General features: G+C 41.5%; 1 protein-coding gene across 1 annotated transcript in view; it reads left to right on the top strand.

Moving 5' to 3' along the window:
• RHOQ (ras homolog family member Q) overlaps nt 1-20,282 on the top strand; it is a 35,930-nt gene that overhangs the window by 11,185 nt on the left and 4,463 nt on the right. Inside the window, exons 3-4 of the mRNA XM_036990802.2 lie at nt 17,738-17,902; nt 18,218-18,313. Coding sequence (XP_036846697.2) covers nt 17,738-17,902; nt 18,218-18,313 — 261 coding nt within the window. The remainder of the gene's footprint in view (nt 1-17,737; nt 17,903-18,217; nt 18,314-20,282) is intronic.

Below are 20,282 nucleotides of genomic sequence, written 5' to 3'. Positions count from 1 at the left end.
GGGTTCTTCCCCTGTAAGAGGCAGAGTCCAGTGGGAAGAGTGGGAGTATACAGAGGACCAAAATGCATGTAGAAAATGGGGTGTGCTGTGAGGATAAAAGTGGCAAAGTGCAAGGTGTGTCCAAAGGTGCCCAGTTGCGTGGCTATTTGCTCAGAGCCCACAGCTAGGGAAAGCCTCAGTGGGGCCATTGAGATCCAGAAACCTGAATGAGACACTCACTGATCATCAAGTCCATGGGTCTTCTTTGTGTTAACTCATAGGAGATCCAGACATAAGTGATGTTGCCAAAGGATTACTTTACTCTGTGGCCTCGGTGGCAAAATGGACACAAGAGAAACCAGTAGCTCACAAAAGAAGAAAAGCAAATAGCCAATGAACACCCAACATGCAGAGATACGCAAATAAAAATTGGTAAGCAATGATAGGCAAATTTTTCTCCCACCTATCAAATTGGACAAGATGGGAAAAATTGATACTCAGGAATCAGAGAATGGATGCTCTAGGCATCATTATTGGGAGTGGAAACAGACACAAACCATTTGGAAGTTAATTTGGCAAAGACCCTTAAATTTTCAGTGATCAATTTCTATGAATTTATGGCAAGGAAACATTCAGGATAAACAAAGATTTGCATAAAACCATATTCTTCACAGCAATGTTTGTAATAGTGATAAATAATAAACACATTAACGCATGGTAGAAAGGAATTTGTTAAATGATTGCATGATGTGTGTTGGAATAATCACAGCCTTTAAAACTGCTTTCAACAAATATTTAAAGATACATGAAAAGGCTAATGATGTGTTAAGTGTGAAAAAAGCAGGAAATCAAAACTATATATAGCATGATTACAACTTTGAAAAATATGCGTATGTATAACGTGCAAGGAAAAAATTGGAACAAAACTGTCAAGATGTTAAAGTGGTTGACTCTAGGTGGTGATACTGAATATTTTTAGAAATTTCTTTATGCCTCATTTTGTTTTCCTCCAATTTTTAAAAAGCCATTTTATTTTTATGAAAGTAACATACACAGATAGTTTGAAGAGTCAGTAGTTCTTGGTAAGGTCCTATTAAGGGGAAACAAAAGATCCCTTTCTACTTCCCCTGTAAAAAAGCCATTTCCCACTTACCCACCCAGTTTAAACTCTTAGATGTTTATTTTCTTGACTTTATGCCATGCATGATGAGGCTTCAGCTCTCAGCCATACCTTCCACTGCCCATCCACCCTTTCCCGGTAGCTGTGTTGTGGTTTCCGTTTGATCCCTGATCAGTGTTTACATTTCCATTATGGTGGTGCACAGCTCGGTCACGTAGTGCTCTGTCATTGCTTTTCCTTTCTTGTACCATGTTTTGTTTCTCTGGAATTACTAATTATCTTGTTTCTTCCCATGCTTAGTTTTCACTACAGGTTTCACTGTTTCATCCCAACCTTACCTTTCAGTATAACCAGACACGTTGGGTATTCAGTCAGCTGCTGCCGCTTGGAGGCAGCTCCCTCACGAGCCCTCCGACCTGCGCCCGTCTGGGCCGGTTGCCTCTGGCCTGCCACACATCTTTCCTCTTGGGATTTCCCATCATAATTGGGACTCCTTTTGGCCCCGTCTCTTGTATCATATTCTTATTTTTATTTTGCCTCTTTTGGCTTATTCCCTCACTGTGGTAAAATAAATTTTATTTTATTTTAATATAGCTTATTACTTTCCTCAGAAAAGGTACATCTTAGGCAAAACTCTTCACATCTGGTATGTTTGAAAATGTTTTTATTTCCTTCATCCTTGACGGACAGTTTGAGAATGGATTGGAAATCATTTGTTTTTCTTCAGAATTTGGAAGGCACTGCCCCACTGGTCTTCTTGCTTCAGTTCACACTGTGAGAAAGTCCAATGCCGATCTGATCCTTGATTCATTGTCAGGAACCTGGTTTTCCTCACTGAAAGCTTTGGCTCCACCATTTCTCCCTCTTGAAATTTCGCATCCATGGGCTGCGGAGCAGGGGCCAGCGGGCCATCGTGGGCCCTTTCAACCTCAGACTCAGGTCCTTTGGTTCTGAGATATTTTCCTGATGTACTTCTTTGATTTCTTCACTTCCAGTTCATCTCTTCTGTTACACTGGAACTCCCAGGATTTAGACGTGGGAGTTGTTGGGCTGGTCCCATGATTTTTTTTTTATGTTTGCCCCCTGTGTCTTTTATCTCTATTTTTGTGGAGACTCCTCAATATTATCATCCAACCCTTCATTTTCTAAAATGTGATTCTGTTTTTAATTTTCAAGAGCCTCTCTCTGTCCTCTGGATATTCCTTCTTTCCTTTGCATCAGCTGAGTGTGGTTTGGCTTGCTTTTTGACTGAATGTCTTCTCTAATTCCTCTGAGGCTAGGAAGGATAGTTTTTTGAAGCTTTTGTCTCCCTGCACAGTCTCTGATTTTGATCTCCATCCTTCGTGGTGCTTCCTCAGATACCTACTCATATTTATGAGAGTGACACTGGGGCATGTGGGAAGCTCTGTGTTCATGAGTGGGGCTGGCTGACTCTGGTCTTTACTAAAGGTCAGGGTTTCCCAACCTCAGCACTATCAATATTTTGGGCTGGAAAATTCTCTGTTGTGGGGGCTGCCCTGGGCGATTTTAATATAGCTTATTACTTTTCTCAGAAAAGGTGCATTGTAGGGTGTTTAGCAGCATTTTTTTCCCCGTCAGATGTCTGTAGCCCTTCTACCCCAGTCATGACAATCAAAAATGCTTCTAGACATTGCTAGATGTTCCCTGGGGCAACACTGACCCCCACTGCCCCCTGAACTCCTGGTTAGGAACCACTGCTGGGTCTCTGGGCCTGTTCACTGGGAAACCTGTAATGTCAGATTTTGGTCTTTCCTCTTGGGCTGAACATTATTTCCTAGCCCAGAATCTCCTACCCTCCTGCCTGAGGGGTTCCTGCAGGGCTGCCTCTACTCTGGGAGGTGGGTGGAGGAGGCAGAATAGGGATCAGTTTTCAGCATGTACCCTGGCGTGGTGTGGCCAGTATGTTCACACCTGGGCCTTGTGTCCTCCCATCCAGGGAATGCTCTGTTCTATTTATTTATACTATAAATATCCTCTGCCTTTTGTCAGGGTTGAGGAGAGTGTTTGCCATGAAAGAGAATGGGATCTGAGATTTAACTGCTTCGTAAGCAGATTCAACCCACCTTCTGGTTTCTGGCTCCACCTTCAATCCACTTGCCGAAAAACATAGTGCTCCAGTTCCCACATCTTCAGGGGTTCCGTTGTGCAGGACAAGGTGCTTCTGAACTCATCCCTTGTTGCTGGCCCAGGATTTGGCTCCCTGGGTCTGCTTAATTAGTCTCTCCTTGTTTGTTGCCTTCTAGCTTCTAACATTGTGTTGCTTGGGCTCCTTTCCTGTTTGCTTTTGTCCTTGTGGCTTTATGCCTTTTTTTTTTTTTTTTTAATTACTGTACATGCTAGAGGGTTTTGGTGTGTTCCATGACTGGGACTTAACTCAAGCCATCCCTATTTTTTTTTTTATGACTAGAAAACATAAATATGTTTTCTGGAACAAAGTTACAGTGCCTGGAACAAAGATAATGTCTCAGTGCCTGCTGTCCAGTGTGCCTTTCCTTAGCATCAAGGTACCTGGGAAAATGAATTCATAAGAAGTTGGCTTGGGATTGAGGCTTTGGAGAAAAAGGAGTTAGAGGTCTTAGAGGAGATTTATATTTCATCTGGCACCTGGAAGCACATGATGAATTTTTCCCTCCACATGAGTGCATGGCTCTCTAGTGACTAAAATCTGTGTGTCCACCAGGTCCATCATCTTCCCATTGGGCAGAGCTGGATGGACGTTAATATTCTAATTATGCCATTTCTCCTTTGCCAGACTCTGTGTAGCATCTGCATAGACCATGAGTTTTCAGTTAACGTATTTTTCAGACAGGCTAAAACATGCTCCATTAGTTGCATTTTAGTCGCCTTGATTAGAATTGGGTGTTTTCTAGAATCTCAGGCATCTCTTACTGTGACCTATGCTGCAGATGACTAATAGTCATGAGTTTAATTCTCGGAATAAGCTGTATATCAGATTGTTAGGGTGTCCTACTATAGTTCCCCTCTATTTATTAACTATGCCAACAGGTATTAATGACACTGGGAGGTGGGAAGGAGCACGGCAGCTCTAGGGTTGGTTGGTGATGTGGGGGGTCTGGAGAGTTTTCCTAGGTGAGGAGATGGCATGTGTGTGTGGGTTTGGGGTGAGGAGGGCCACAGGTTGCACGAGGTATTGCAGGCTGACAGAAGGGCACAAAGGGAAGCACACAGGAGCACTGGGATGGGCGGGAGGAAGGGCTGTGGGAGCAGGCTGCCTCCATCGTGCCTACAGAACTGGTGGTCCCCAGGGAAGCCATTAAAGCTAGTCTAGAAAAGGAGCTTGGTGCCAGCTGTGGCTAGCCTTGAACATCAGGCTAATGAATTTGGACTTTCTAAAGGGTGCAGTGGGGAGCCAGTGAAGTCTTCTGGAGATGTGTGTCATGTGTCATGATGGGGAGATTAATAGACATTAGGTAATGTCGGTTTTCCTGTGTAGCTTTTTCTAGTCCTCAAGAGCGGACTTGCAGAAGAAAACACTGCTCCAGTTCCCACACCATCTTCTGTCTGAATCCCTGTGGCGCTTAGCATATGTGTCTCTTGTCCCTAACCTAGTGTCTACATTTGAGTGCTTCTTTGGACTTGTTTATTCCATTTAATCAAAATAATGACCTTACATGGTAGGTGATATTATCTATCCTTCCCTCGTCTTCTTTTTTTTTTTAGTGAATGAGAGAACAGACTCAGAGACAGTGAAATGACTTGCACAGGTTATACACATGGCACCTGAGAGGCAGCTCTGGATCTCAGACCAGACCCTCCGGCTCCAGATCTGTAATTCATTATTCTGGTAACACTCCCCTGCTGCTAGGGTCTTACTAGATTGCTTAGCTCAGCTAGTGGTGCTCTGAAGGGACATGTATGTTGTTTGATTTTCCAGGCATCTCAGAACACACTCAGTAAAGAAGCTGACGTGATGGATGGCAGACTCTGAGGGCAGGACTCACCTTAGTGGGAAATACAAGGCAGGGCTAAGAGCTGGGAGCTCACAGGTTCCTATGCCACTTGAAGGAACCATAGGCCCACACCTCTGAGTTGGAAAACCACTCCCTCCTGCTGACTGGCCTGACTGCTTCAGCCATAGTTCCACCACCACTTTACCATGTGCTTTGGGCTCAGCTGCTGCCCCCACCTGCCTGGAGGGCAGTGACAGCACCTGAGCTGTGCTGCCACCCAGGGCTTGCTGGGGGTGCACCAAAGAGAACGGCCTCCTGGAGTGACCGCTTCTGGGTGCTGCCCTTATAGTTAGGTTGTTGACGTTTTCCTTTTCTGCCTGTGGTGTTGCTTCTCTTTGATTTTCTTTCACTGGGTCTCAGTTTGCTTTGGTAAATATCATATCTTCCTGACCCAACTCTTTACAGTGGGAAGTCCTGCTCCTGGATTGGCTGAGCTTCTCGGAACACAAAGGATACTGGTGCAGATGAGTGTTAACCAACATTGTCCAGCCAGCCACTGCACACTGCCTGCAGCTGGAGGGCTCCATGGCCACATCAAAGGCCATGTGCACCTTGACTTTTTCACTTTTCAGGTGTCATTAGCTGTTGTTTTAGAAAAACATATTTGAGGTGTATTGGTTTAGCTGTTTTGGGCTATTTGAATGAAATACTCAACTTCAGTCCTTTGCCTGTCATGTAAACATACACATTTATTAAACCAGCAAAGCTTTTCAATGTGTTTTTCACAAAGTTGGTTTTACCCTCAATCCTCATATTCCACCTATTACTCCTCTGCCTCAAATTGGCTGAAACTGAACAGAGAAGAAGCATTGCTGGGCATGGGTGTGAGCGAGCAGCCACCAGGTATGCCAAGTACCTTTCATACCTTAGCTCATTTAATCTTCCCAACAGTATACTCTGTTTCACAGATAAAGGAAACAGAAAGGTTAATAACTTACCCAAGGCCACACAGCTAATAAGCCTGTGAGTCAAAGATTCAAAAGGTCTGCATCCAAACCCATGGTCCACTACCTGGTTAAACCAAAAGGGCACAGGTGGTCCTAAACTAGTTGTTAGGAGAACTACATTCCTACCCCATTGCTGCCTGTCAATTCCATGACTTTGGACAAGTGCTGAGCTTCTTGGCGCCTCTGTGTTCTCATTAGTAAAGTGGGAGTGGCCCTCTCTCCTAGGCTAATGGTGAAGGTTCAGTGCGATTGTTGGGGTCAGTGTGAGAGGAGGAACAAGGTGCTTTGCTTGGGGCTGCAGGGTGAAACGCACTAATGTGATGTGGTGTTGTGTAATCGTCCTGCGAGAGCTCTGCTGGGAATGTCCAGTAGTATAGGAAGGCCACAGCTGGAGGGGAGAAGATAAAGGAAGACACACAGAAGAGTCAGACCTCTTGGGGGTATAAAACATGCACAAAGGAGGAGAAGCTGAGCTTAACGACTGGGAAGTGTGGAGTGGTGTTTGACGCAGGTCCCGAGGAGTTGATGTGTGGAGTATTTCTGCCTGGGGCTTCCTGAAGGGTCTTTCTGCTGTGTGTAGCAAAGAAATCCCTGTGAGTGTGCATATACATGCATGAGACCACGAGGTCCCAGCTTTGCACACTTGTGGGCCTTCATGTATTTTTCTTAAGGTGAAATTCACACAATAGTAAGTTAATCATTTTAAAGTGTATAATTAAGTGGCATTTAGTATCTTTACAATGTTGTTCAACCACCATGTTCATCTAGTGCTGAAACATTTTCGTCTTTCCCCGCAGAAATGGTGTGTATTTGACTGTCCAGGAAAGTGTATTTGTGAGCTGTGTTAGGTTGTCCTGATTCAGCCTGTGTGCCCAGGTGTGAGGACCTGTGTCAGTGGGAGCCTTCCTGGGCCTCAGATGGCAGACTTCAGTGTGTGTCCAAGGAGCATGGGTCAAGTACCCAGATTGCAAATGGGTTTGTTTGTCATGGTTTAACTCTTACACATATTTTGGCTGCCTCTTCTAGGCACGGAGAAAACTGGCATTTCTGGTTTCATTAGTATGTAGTTCCCGGGTCGTCTCGCTGCTTGGCTGCTTGTCTTCCAAATACCTTAAAAGGCCAGCTGTGAGGGCATATGTCTCTGAGACACTTCAGTCTTTCTAAGCCTCCTTCCTGACCTCAAAGGCAGAGAGGGGCAGGTGTTAGTCCGCAGCTGAGGAAAATGGTGTTTCCTCTGGATTTGGCGTATCCAGGCCTCCCAGGACTGTGTTGGCTGCGCCCCACCCCGGCCCCCACCACAGGAAGCCCGGGTGGCCCGAATCCAAAGGGCCCAAAGGTCCTCTGTAGCTCAAGTGTTGAAAGGGTGAGATGGCTGCTCCATGAAACTGTCTGGCCTGATACTTACACATGGTTCCCTCTAAATAGCAAGTACTGGGGTAGCATCTGTTGCGGCCTCCGTGAGTGGCAGAGGTGGAGCCAATGAGTGGCAAATACCTACTTGCGGAGTGGGGTCGGGGCAGACAGAGAAGAACCAGAGCAGCTTTAGGAGAAGGGGAAAGGAGGAGTCTTTTGGCTAATCCAAGGACTGCATGATTCTGATTGGACCACTTAGGTCATGTGCCTTCCCGGGAACCAATGGCTTTGGCCAGAGCCTGGGGAATGAAACTCCATGACTGGCTTAATCCAAGCAAGAATCCTTTTAGTTTGATGTTTATAGGGTCAGGGTCCCCAGGAGCATGTGGAGGAGAGATAGGTCCTAAATTACAGCAATTTTGGCAAGGAGGAAGTAGAAGGACGCTGGATAGACAGTCAACAATACCCTCCATGCCTGGGTAAAATGAACATCAAAACAATGAAAAAAACGGCAGTGCTGAAAAACATTAGCAGGACCCAAAATGCTGAAAGTATGGCCCAGTCTGGGGCTCTCCTTTTCAGAGCTCAGGTTGTTCAGGCAGGTGGGTTGGACCCATTGGTGCAACACGGAAAAATAGTCTTGATCATGGAGGCAGCCTGATCCTTGGCTGAAAGTGGTGACAGCAATTTGACAGCTACCTGAGAAATTAGCCTTGTCCTGGAGAATTCAGACATTTGATCTAACTTCCCCAGCTTTGTAGCTGGTGAAGGAGGTACAAGCCAGCACAGGGCCAGCCACCCACGACATCGCCACCTTTCTGACGTCACCTTCCCACACATACCTCCATTCAGTCGGCAAGAATTTCTTAAGCAGCTACTGTAAGGCAGGTGTTAAAGACTTGTCCCCTGCATTTAGGGAGTCCTGTGGAGTATATAGAGAAGAAAAGAGGCAATCCTATTACAACGTAAGAGATGAGATAACAGGAGAGGCCCAGGTGCTGTGAGGTACTTACTTAATCTGAATTGTGGGTGGAGGCAAGATTTGTTAGATGAGACTTGTAGACCAAAGACTGGAAGATGAGTATAAGCACCCACAGTAAGGAAGTGTGAGAGGGAGAGGGGGAGGGGGAGGGGGACGGGAGGGGGAGGACAGTGGGATGGCTGGGAAGTGACTGATTTGCTGTGCATTGAGGCTGATAATGAGGACTTGAAGGGGACTGGCTTGGGCCTGATTGGGTGGGGTTATCTGCCTCTGAGGTGGTGGACACAGGGTTTGAGGGGAAGGAAATGAGTTTAGTTCAGAAGTGTCAAATTTGAGATAATTCTGATTAGCCAAAAGGAGATGTCTAGAGCTGGATGTGGAACTCAGAGGCAGAGAGCTCCTCCAGATATACTCTTCTGGCCGTGTACTTGGCATCTCAAGCTTAACATGTCCAAAATTGGCCTCTTGAGTTTTCTCCACATGCTTCCCCACCTTCAGTCTTTCTCATTCCTGTAAAACATTATCTATGCAGCTGCATAAGCTGAACCCTGGATTATTCCAGTTATCACTCTGACCTTTAGGCCCCCATCCAGCCCACCACCCAAGCCTGAGTCTACTTCCAGAATATAGCTAGAATCCACCATTTCTCTAGCTGTCAGCTGCTGCCACCTCATTCCAAGCCAACAATCTCCTCTCACTTGAATTACTGCCATGATCTTTCTCCTGTACTCCCGCATGCCTTTAATTCGTTCTCCACAAAGCTGCCTGAATTGTTTTTAAAAAAACAAATTACGTGACTTTCTTTTCTCAGCCCTTTGATGACTTCCTGTTGCAGTAGGCTCTGGTGATCCTGGATGGCTACCTTTCCAGCCCCACCTTGTCCCTCTGGCCTTCTGCCAGGGCCTTCAGTGGCGGTCCTGGCTTTTCTGCCTTGGGGCTTTTGAGCGCACCATCCTGGATCTGGCTCCATCAGCCATCCCTGAGATCTCAGGTTAGATGTTCTCCCTCCCAAAGGTCTTCCCTGACCCCCTACACCGAAGGTGGCCATCCTGGTTATTCTCTCTTCCAGTACCAGGCTCTTTCCCTTCATTGCACCTATGCCAGTTTGCATTTATAGTCATTTTTGTCCAAATTTGTTAAATGTCTGGCTCAGTGACTCAAGTATATCAGACCCATCCCCCTTTTAATAATGAATATTTCTCTTTTACTTTCCCTCAAATGAAACCTACAGGTAATATAACCTCTCTATACACATAATTTTAAATCAGTAGTAATATTTATAGCAGTAATATGAAGGAGAAATAAAAATAAAGTAACTTATAATAAAAATATTTATGTCAGTATTAAATTCCTAACTTACAAATCATAAAGAAGTAGTCCAGTGCCTACACCTGTGGGTGGAATTACTGTGAAGGCAACAGTGGCAAATGTTGGCTGGTACAGTTGTGTTTTATTGGCAGTTCAGATTCTAGTTCTAGAGGCAGTGTTGCCAGTGGTGTACGATCTTCTACAACAGGAGCAACTCCTGTAATGTTTTGAATAAAATAAAATGCAGTCTACCTTTTCCCTTCAGTTTGTGCTGAAATTACCTTTCTAGAAAATTCATTAAAGCGGTGCAAAAAAGGCACTTTGTGCCTTTATAGTAACAGAGTCAGGTCCTAGGTTCAGGTAACTATAAAAGGGTTTTTCATATTTATCAACACCTAGCAGTACACCCACAAATCAGGAGGCACCTGGGACTGTTTTTCATTACACAGTTTACATAGTACCCTGGCTCCCACCCCTAAAGGTCAGTAGAGTTCCCCATTCATGTTCACAATCAGAACTACCCCCAACATTTCCAAAATGTCCCTCTACATGTAGAGTAGTACTTCCCTTATTGACAGGCACTTGCCTGTCCTCTTTCATGCTGCGCACTCCCCGAGAGCACGATCCGTACACAGTTCTCGGCACCTAGCTGGCAGGTGTTATTGGAATAAATGAATGAGTGAATATTCCATCAACATGAGATTTGTGCCAAAAAAGTCAGAAAAGGAGTATCTTGCACGGCAGTGTGACCTGACATTTATCTTCGTCTGCATGCCTTAGGCCAGCTGACCTGTTTTAGTGAAAGAGACTTGTAATTATAGCTCCAGACAAGGTAGAATTGCAGCTCTGAATTCTTCACAATGAAAGAAGTCATCTCACTGTGCACAAAAGAAAGTGCACTGGCTCTGAAGTTGTGGTTTGTCTGTTTTTGGAAAGTCAGGCTTGTCTGTTGAAGAGCTCAAAACACTTGACCAGCTCTCTCATTTATCTTAACATGTGTATGCTATATTTATTCTCCCTTCACAGATGGAGAAATGCAGCTAGCCGAAAGGCCATATTTAGCTAAGTCTTGATCCTCTGTCTTGTGGGGTCAGCTTAAATAAAACAGAATCCTAAAACTTGATTTTTATCCAGTAGTTTGAACCTCCTCCCACATTAAATCTGTTACTAGGGCTGCTCACAAGGGTAAAAAGTGTTAGTTGGTGCATTTTTAACCGTGTGACATGGTGATCTAGTTCAGTCCTCCTTTTAGAGATGAGGAAGTGCTGGTTCACAACAGCACGGTTAGATCACGGCAGAACGAGTTTCTCTAGCTGGTTGTCGTTCTGCTGCACCACATTTAAATGTTCTCTCCTTTTTCTCCAGCCAGTCTAAACATGACTTTGATCAGTGAGGTAGTCAAAAGTAAGATAGTGATGGAAAAGAAGCCAGAGATCTGGTCCATTAGCTCTCAAATAATTGTGAATTGGGGGACTGACTGACTATATGAAGATGACAGTTGCTGAAAATTTGAAGCTAAACCTTCAATTTCAATAATTATTTTTAATAAGAGCTAATAAAGTCAGTGTTTTATGAATAACCATTTCACAACCAAAAATTTTTAAAAAAGGAGAAGGGGAATAAAAGCCAAGTATCTGAAGTTTTAGAGAAGCAATTACCTCTTAATGTCAGTAAAAAACAAACAAACAGCAAGTGTCAGTTTAAAAAAATTTTTCTCCTCCTCAAATTTTCTTTAACATTAATAGGAGGTGTTAGACAAATTCAGTAAACTCATCTCTGGTGCACTTTGAACCAAGCTTACCAGAACGCTCCCCAAAGGGACCCAATCCAGCCTCCTTGAAAAACAGAGTTATTTTTAAGGCAGTGAAGTATGATTTTCACTTCACAGAGTTAAATACAAAATGAATTCAAAAGTGACAAAAAAGACAACACGAACACAATGAAGCTTCATAGACTATTACCAAGAATTACTGTAGAAATGTTTCTAATATATGTTTGATTTATGACAGAACACCTTAATCGTCAGAAGCGAGCTGCAGCCATGTGGCCTCTTGGCTTCTGCATAGCACCCCGGGGGGGTCGGAGTGTTTCAAGAGCCATGCCCAATACTTATTTGGGGCTTCTTACTAGAAGCAGATGTTTCAGATGGATATCCCCACTGTGTGCTCTGCAGGTGATAGACTTCTCCTTCATGTGCTGCAAGCCACCAGTTGTCAGGGGCATTCTCACTTAGTTGTCTTAAGTTTTATATTTCTCTTACTGTGGTCAGAAGTTGTTTCAGACTTGGAAGTCTGGGGCTTGTCTGTAAAAGAATTACTGTATTATTTCTCCTCCTGTGTTGTTTCAGAGGAAAACATGTAGGTTTTGCTAAATAACTATTTCCTAAGTCAAAGTAACATCTTGGATTATTTGGCAGTATAATACATTCCTATAGCTCTTCAAAGCAACTGCTACTGACATTCTCCAGTTAGCTTATAGGGAAACTAAGCCTTTAAGAAACAAGTGACTTGACCAAGGCCCATTGCAAGTAGGTCATCTCTGTGCGGATCCTTCCTCTGTAAGGCACAATGCCAGTGCTGCCTCCTCTAAGGCTTTTCTTAGCGTCCCCTAATTACCGTAATTCTCGATATTTGCCATATTCTGACCGTAATACAGTGTTCACATGTATTTGTCTTTACTGTGAGCTCCCTAAAAGCAGAGACTGTTACAGATGTTTGTGTCTTTCCCTGCCTATCAGATGCTCCCCGCTGGGGCTAACCTTGTGCATGTGCCCACATCAGCACTGAAGGCTCTTCTCCTCTAGCCTCTGGCTTTGAGGTCTGTGAGGCACTGGTTAGGTGCACAGGCCCTTTGTGGCAGCCACTGATCATTTGAACTTGTTGCCTTATTTTTGATGTACAGACATCTTATAGGAGAGCTTTGCAAATGTTTGTAAGTGGTTTTATAAGCCAAATATCGTCTGAACCTTGTCCTACCTTCACATCCCTGATGATTGCACTTGGCACCATTCTGGGCACATAGGAGGTGCTTATTAATGTTTCTTGGATTGAGCATTAATATATTCATCCACTCTAGTTTACGCTTTTCTTTCTCCCATATATATGACTATATACATATTTTTTTTTAAATTTTTTATTAAGGTATGATTGCTATACACTCTTATGAAGGTTTCACCTGAAAAAACAATGTGGTTACAACATTCACCCAAATTATCAAGTCCCCACCCATACCCCAATGAGTCACTGTCCATCAGTGCAACAAGTTGCCAGAGATCTACTATGTCCCTTCTCTGTGATACACTGTTCTCCCCGTGATCCCCACACCATGTGTACTAAACATAATACCCCTCAGTCCCCTTCTCTCTCCCTCCCCACCCGCCCTCCCACACCCCTGCCCTTTGGTAACCACTAGTCATTCTTGGAGTCTCTGAGTCTGCTGCCATTTTGTTCCTTCAGTTTTGCTTCATTGTTGTACTCCACAAATAAGGGAAATCATTTGGCATTTTTCTTTCTTCGCCTGGCTTATTTCACTGAGCATAATGTCCTCCAGCTCCATCCATGTTGTTGCAAATGATAGGATTTGTTTCTTATGGCTGAATAGTATTCCATTGTGTATGTGTACCACTTCTTCTTTATCCATTCATCTACTGATGGACACTTAGGTTGCTTCCATATCTTGGCTATTGTAAAAAGTGCTGCGATGAACATAGGGGTGCATATGTCTTTTTGAATCTGAGAAGTTGTATTCTTTGGGTATATTCCAAGAAGTGGGATTCCAGGGTCAAATGGTATTTCTATTTTTAGTTTTTTGAGGAACCTCCATATTGCTTTCCACAATGGTTGAACTAGCTTACATTCCAACCAGCAGTGTAGGAGGGTTCCCCTTTCTCTGCATCCTCGCCAACATTTGTTCTTCTTAGTCTTTTTGATGCTGGCCATCCTTACTGGTGTGAGGTGATATCTCATTATGGTTTTAATTTGCATTTCCCTGATGATTAGTGATGTGGAGCATCTTTTCATGTGTCTGTTGGCCATCTGAATTTCTTCTTTGGAGAACTGTCTCTTCATATCCTCTGCCCATTTGTTAAATTGGGTTATTTGCTTTTTGGGTGTTGAGGTGTGTAAGTTCTTTATATATTTTGGATGTTAACCCCTTGTCGGATATGTCATTTACAAATATAATCTCCCATACTGTAGGATGCCTTTTTGTTTTGTTGATGTGTGTGACTATCTTTTTATAAGTGTATGCCTTGAATTCCCAACTCTTTTCTTTGTCTGTATGTATCTGTAATACATACAGCACTATCTTCCATGCAACCTGATGTCAGTAGATCTTTCCTTATTGACTTAAATGACCAGTGCCGGATAGCATTCCAGGTAACAAAGTATGACAAGGCCTACACCCTCCTGAGTGGTTTTGCTTAAAGTATATGTTTGAAGAACATATTTTAACTAGGCATATACATCCTAAAAACATGCATTTTGAACAGAATTCACAAATGCAGGAGGGAGCCCAGGTCTACACAAAGGAAACAGGGTAGTGCAGATATAGGGGTGCTCAGGGGCACTGCTGGCTGAGCTGTACATAAAAAAGGCAGTTTCCTCACTGATTGGCACTGGCTACAGCTCTTTGCATTACGCGCAGGCCTTTAGTTTCCTCACAGAGCACATTTCTTTGTTCTCTTATCATCTGCAGATTCTTGACAGGTTGTAAGCGCTGTGTTTTACAGGGGTTAAGGTTGTCATCATCACAGATCAAGGACTCCTGGCAAGAATGGAGAGTTAATCACTAAGCAACCAGAACACACTTTAAAAAACTTTATATTTTATATCTCTGGTTCTTAGCCAGTCAGTAAGAAGCTAACATTTTACTAAGCAGTCCAACCATTCCATTAACCGAACCCACCATTGTTTTTCATGGTTTTGAGGTAAGGCATGTTTCTCTCTTCCTGAGAGCGTTCCAGTTACCATGCTGAAATATTTAAATATCTACTCTTTTTTAAACTAAAATATAATTGACTTGCTAATTAAGAGGACACAAGAGAATTGGCTTTAAAAAGTTCTGATTTCGGTGAGTGGCTATTTAAAAGTAAGGGCAGTTGCTCCACATTTTGTCATCAAATTGAAAATACACAGCTGGAGATGAAAGTGTCAGCATGCTTGGCTTATTTATCCTCAAATCCAAATCTTCCTTTCACATTGAGTTCATTCAAGATACTTCACAGGGGTTATAAACAATTTCTTATGACACAGGGTACAGTATGCACAGGGGATAATTTATTCTTTTAATTTGCTGTCTGTTATTAAGCTTCTAATTACTCAGGCTGGATGAAAGCAGAAAGGTCTCATATTAATGGCAGTTATTTAGGTGGAGACTATAGGCAGGAGGAGTTCATTTTAGATAGTTCAGACTTAGAAACACTTCTTTCCAAGGAGTTCTAAACACACTTGTCTTTGTTTTGATAATTTGTGACCCAAGTCCATCACATTTTAATTATTCCAACAAAATCTGTAATTTAACAAATGTCTAGAATGATTAATTTCCTTCCTTTGTGCCCACATGTCTCTCACTGAAGAAGTTAATATTCACTTTGGTTATGAAAGGAATCCATACAACAAACTTATGTTCTGTAGAATATTTGGATTTAATATTATTAAGCACTTCTAGAAACCTTTGCATTCACTTACTTTTTATTTCTTGTAATACCTTTCTAGAGCAAGAGTACATACACATTCTATTTTCCTGATGAGACAAATTTGCTTGAGAAGTAAAGTTTTCATTAAAAAATATAACTTGATTTTTTTCTGGGGGGGTGTTACATTTTATATAGTCTTTAGGGTCTTGAGTTCCAGAATGACTAATTAGTATAATAATAATATAGCATATTCTATTTTATTACCCTGAAAATTATACTGCCCTCAAGAGACATCAGTTTGATTTGTGAGTTTTAATGCCAGTGTAGAAAACTTTTTTTCTCACTAAAGGAGTTTCTTCTCTGTTGTTGGAGAAAGATGCAAAGTTAGGACAGATGTAGGACTGATGGGAAGCCTGCTTGGATTTGCAGAGGATTAGGAGAATGTGTTTCCTGTGGGATGAGGAATTTATGTGAAAGCAGTGGAAGAGTTCTTTTATGTGCCTGGCAATATGCTAAGAGCTTTAGTTTTATTATTTCATGAATTCCTCATAAACCTATGAGATAGTATCCTCAAGTCTAATTCTGTGAAAATTGGATGTTGAAAATTGGATGTCTACATATGGATGAGGAGGTATTCTTAAGAAGAGCATCCCATTCCCTGACCATGCTAAGTGTAAGTTTGCTCAGGAACATTGAGTTGCTAGTAGAATGCTGAGACTAATGCTGTCCCTTTATTTCCCCTTATGGACATGTAGTTTTTGAAACAGGTAGTAGAGTACAGAAAGTGTATTGAAGGCACCCAGTCATACTAGTAAACATTCAAACTCATTTTTTAAAACATATTTTTTATAGTAATTCTCTTATTAGAGTCACTGGCTGGGGTGCAACCTTTTTCATTTCCACCCTATTTGATTTCTTCATTAATACTTTCTTAGCACCAGAGCGATGCTTTATTCAAAATCAATTAGAGGCCTCTTTTAAAAATAAAGGGCAGAGAGGGTTGAGGATTGCATTTCCCCCTCTTCCTGTAACAGCCAGCACCTGAGAATTCTTTCAGTTCCCCCAGCTCCAGACTGTAGGTGTGCCTTTTGAAAGCATCACAGAAAAAGAGAAGGATTAATTCCAAAGTCATGAGTTTGGGACATTTTTTTAATAGGCTTGAGTTGAATGTTACATTAAGAAAAATGTTAGAAGACATGAAAGGAATTCACGTTCCATGAGGAACAACTCTACTGTTGAAACTGAGTGGAGGACGTTTTAATATTCCTTTAGTTCCACATTCAGGTAGTTCTGGCCAGTGACATGGGTCATTTAAGAGGGGTGGTGGCCTAGGCCATAAAGAAAGTTTCTTGAAATCAGATGAGAATCTATCCACAACAAAAATGAAATCCTGACTCTGTTCACTCACTAGGATATAAATAAACAGAATTTTGTGTCATGGGAAATAGTCTAAGCCAAACAGGATTTTCACTGCCTTGTGTGATAAATACTGAAACAGCCATCAATAAATGGAACTCAAAGTAGCAGTTTAAGATTATATGGTAATCTAACGTATCCTGGTCTGGAAAGATCTCCAGGACATACTGAAGGGTGCAGATAACATAGATTACCCAATCCCCACTATGTACAAATGTTCAAATATGTACAGTTATAAGCAATACATACATAGAAAAAGGCCTGGAAGATACAAATGAAAACATCTACATTTTAGGAAGGGAATAAAAATTGGGGAAAAAAGGGATTTTTGAGGATTTACTCTATATGTTTTTAGCTTTATATTTTTACACATACATATAATTAAGAAAACTATATAAACAGGGAAAGCACAGATTCAAGGTCTCAGTGAAGATATACAGTGGGTAAGGCGTAAGTTCTGGAATGAAACTGTCAGGGTTTGAATCCCACCTCCTTTACTTACTGGCTATACATCCTTATACAAGTTATTTTAATTTCTGGGCCTCACTTCACTCAAATGCAAAACAGTCATAATGGTACTTAGTTGTTACAAGGATTAAATAAGTAATACATGGGAGAGAATAATGGATTAGTACCTGACACAGAGTAAACATTCAGAATATGTTAGTTATTACAAATTATAATACTTAGACAGCATCCAACTATAATTAATTCTTTGCTTAAACTTTTCAGTTAAAAATGTTTCTGGTGATAGCTTTAGTAATCACAATGTATTTCCTGAAGTTTTATCATAGTTGTTAGTGATATTGTCATTTTTTTACCCCACTAGTAACTTTAAAAGGAAGAATAACAAAGAACAGTGAAATTATCTTGTTTTATGTAGAGTACCATACACATTCCATTTGTGGACTATGGGCTGACTTTGCATCTTTGACCATGTAATCTAATGTACATATTACTAAAGAACTGTAAATGGAAATAACGAGGATTTTCTTTCTTCCTTAGGAAGACTATGATCGTCTGAGGCCTTTATCTTATCCAATGACTGATGTCTTCCTTATATGCTTCTCTGTGGTAAATCCAGCCTCATTCCAAAATGTGAAAGAGGAGTGGGTACCAGAACTTAAGGAATATGCACCAAATGTACCCTTTTTATTAATAGGAACTCAGGTATGGCTGCTTTGATTTTATCCATTTAAGAATCATCTTTCTGGCTTATCTTGTGGTGTTGGGCTAAGACAAATGGTACTGAAGTTTAACAAATGATGTATGTGTTTAATCTCAATTGCAATTTACAATCAGTTCTATTACATTTTTGGAAAAAGTAGTGCCAAAAATAAGCAGTTATGTTTGTTGGTTTTTAAAATTAAGTTCTTTGGTTTAATCTTTTTTTTTTGTTATTTGGGATTAAATGGGACTATATGCTTTGATTTATCTCTAAAGACTTGTAATATCATGGGACATTATTGACCTTCTCTTGATTAGATTGATCTCCGAGATGACCCCAAAACTTTAGCAAGACTGAATGATATGAAAGAAAAACCTGTATGTGTGGAACAAGGACAGAAACTAGCAAAAGAGGTAATGGAACTGATACAGAATTTAAAAATAAGTGTGAAAGAAGCTAAGGTAATAAGAGAAGCGAGCATTTATTGTGTATTTACTGTACACCAGGCACTGTGTTGAGTGCTTCCAATGCAGTATTGCATTGAATCCTTACACTGACTCAGAGGCAGGGCTGACTAGTTCCTTATTTTACAGAAGAGAAACAGAGGCTTGGTGATGTCAGGTAACTTGTGCGATCCCTCAGCTAATAAAATGGCAGAGCTGGGTTTTGGTCAGGGCCTGGCTGCAGAGCCCAGGCTCTTAAGTGCTGTGCTGGCGGCAGTATCTTCCTAATTAGTCATAGGTAGAATGAGGCATTAGAAAAAGGTGCTGATCTTTAAGCCCTTTTTAATCATGTAAGGATTTTTTACTGTACCAAATCAGGCTGTCTTCGGTTAGGAGTAGGTCGGAATGTGGCCAAAGAGGACAGTTTAAATCTGCAGTGAAAAACAAAAAATTATGGCATGGTATGAAAAGGATTGAATTTTCTTCCAGTCCTTTTATTAAAAGATGGAAAATATTAGTATTCTAAAAAGTGTGTAAGTAGGATGTGCATAATACCTGTTAACTGGTAACTCTCCCTTGCCCCAAAGCTAGGCTTCCCTTTTTCTCCATTTGGCCATAACATTATTGGATTCTATTTTTCAGATATTGTGACTTTAATAGGGCTTTTGTGGGCACAGAATCTAATAAGGTCTTTTAAAATGTGCCATCAGGAAGTAGAAGCAAGAAGACTTTTTGGAGGACAGTTTTTCCTAAAGCAAAAGATAAACTAGCTTCACTAATAAATTGCTCTAAAAATTCTCTGTATTCAATTTTGTAATCTTGGGAGAGAGAAGGAATTTTTAAGTGTCATAAAGGTAAAAGTCATAAATGAAAATACTGATGACTGTGTAAAAATTTAATAAATTAAATACCAGAAATAGAATTAAAAGTCATATAACAAAGTTGACATGTATGGCAGGAAAACGGTTTCATATCCTTAGGATATAGGAACCCCTTGCATATGAATTAGTAGGAAAAACAGACTAAGAACATCAATGGAAAATTCACCAAAAAATGCAGATTACCATTGAAGATAAGAATATGTTCAAACTTAGTAGTCAAATGTAAGTTCAGTTTCCACCTATAAAACTGGCAAAAAAAACAAGAGAAATTAGTTACAATAGCCACTATTTAAGCAAAGAAATGGGCACTCTATTGTACTGTTGGTTGCTGAGTAAAAGCAATCTTGGTAACATACAAAAGCCCTAAAGTCATGCATACTTTTGATCAAGCAATTCCATGGGTAGGAATTAATCCTAAGAAAATTGTTAGGGATGTGCTTAAAGAGATGGCTACACGGTTGCTGCATTGCTTATAATGACAAATAAAAACCCAACCATCTATCTATTAAAATTTTATACTAATATATCTATTAAGATGTTCATATTTATATGTAGCATAAGAAAAAAAGTGGCTACAAAATGATACAATCCCATTTCTAGGCACGTCAGCAATACTGGGCATAGTTGGTTCCTTCTTGACACACTCTTTTGGCTTCCTGAAACACCCTGTCTTGGTTTTTCTCCCCTCATTGGCCTCTCCCCCACTTCATCTCCCTGCCTCTGAATACTGGAGGGCCCACGGCCCAGCATCCAGCTTCTTGGACATCTTTTCTATCCACACTCAGAGCTCTCTAGGTGAGCTTGTCAGTCTTGTGGTTTGAACGATCTATTACTGGATTCCCAAATTTCTATCTCCAGGCCGGCCTCTTCCCTAAATTCTAAACTTGGTTATCCAGCCGGTCACTCGACAAGTCCATCTGTGTTAGACTAAGCATCTCAAAATTAACACTCCAAAACAGGATTCCTAATTTTATCCTCCAAGCCTGTCCTCCCAGTTACTCAGGCCAAAAGTCACACTTGACCTTGCTCTTTCTCTACAGCCCACCGTACACCAAAAC

Source organism: Manis javanica, chromosome 1 (assembly GCF_040802235.1).
Source record: "Manis javanica isolate MJ-LG chromosome 1, MJ_LKY, whole genome shotgun sequence".
Classification (NCBI taxonomy): domain Eukaryota; kingdom Metazoa; phylum Chordata; class Mammalia; order Pholidota; family Manidae; genus Manis; species Manis javanica.
Note: the sequence above shows the minus strand (reverse complement) of the source record. Positions and strands in the feature narration are given on the sequence as shown.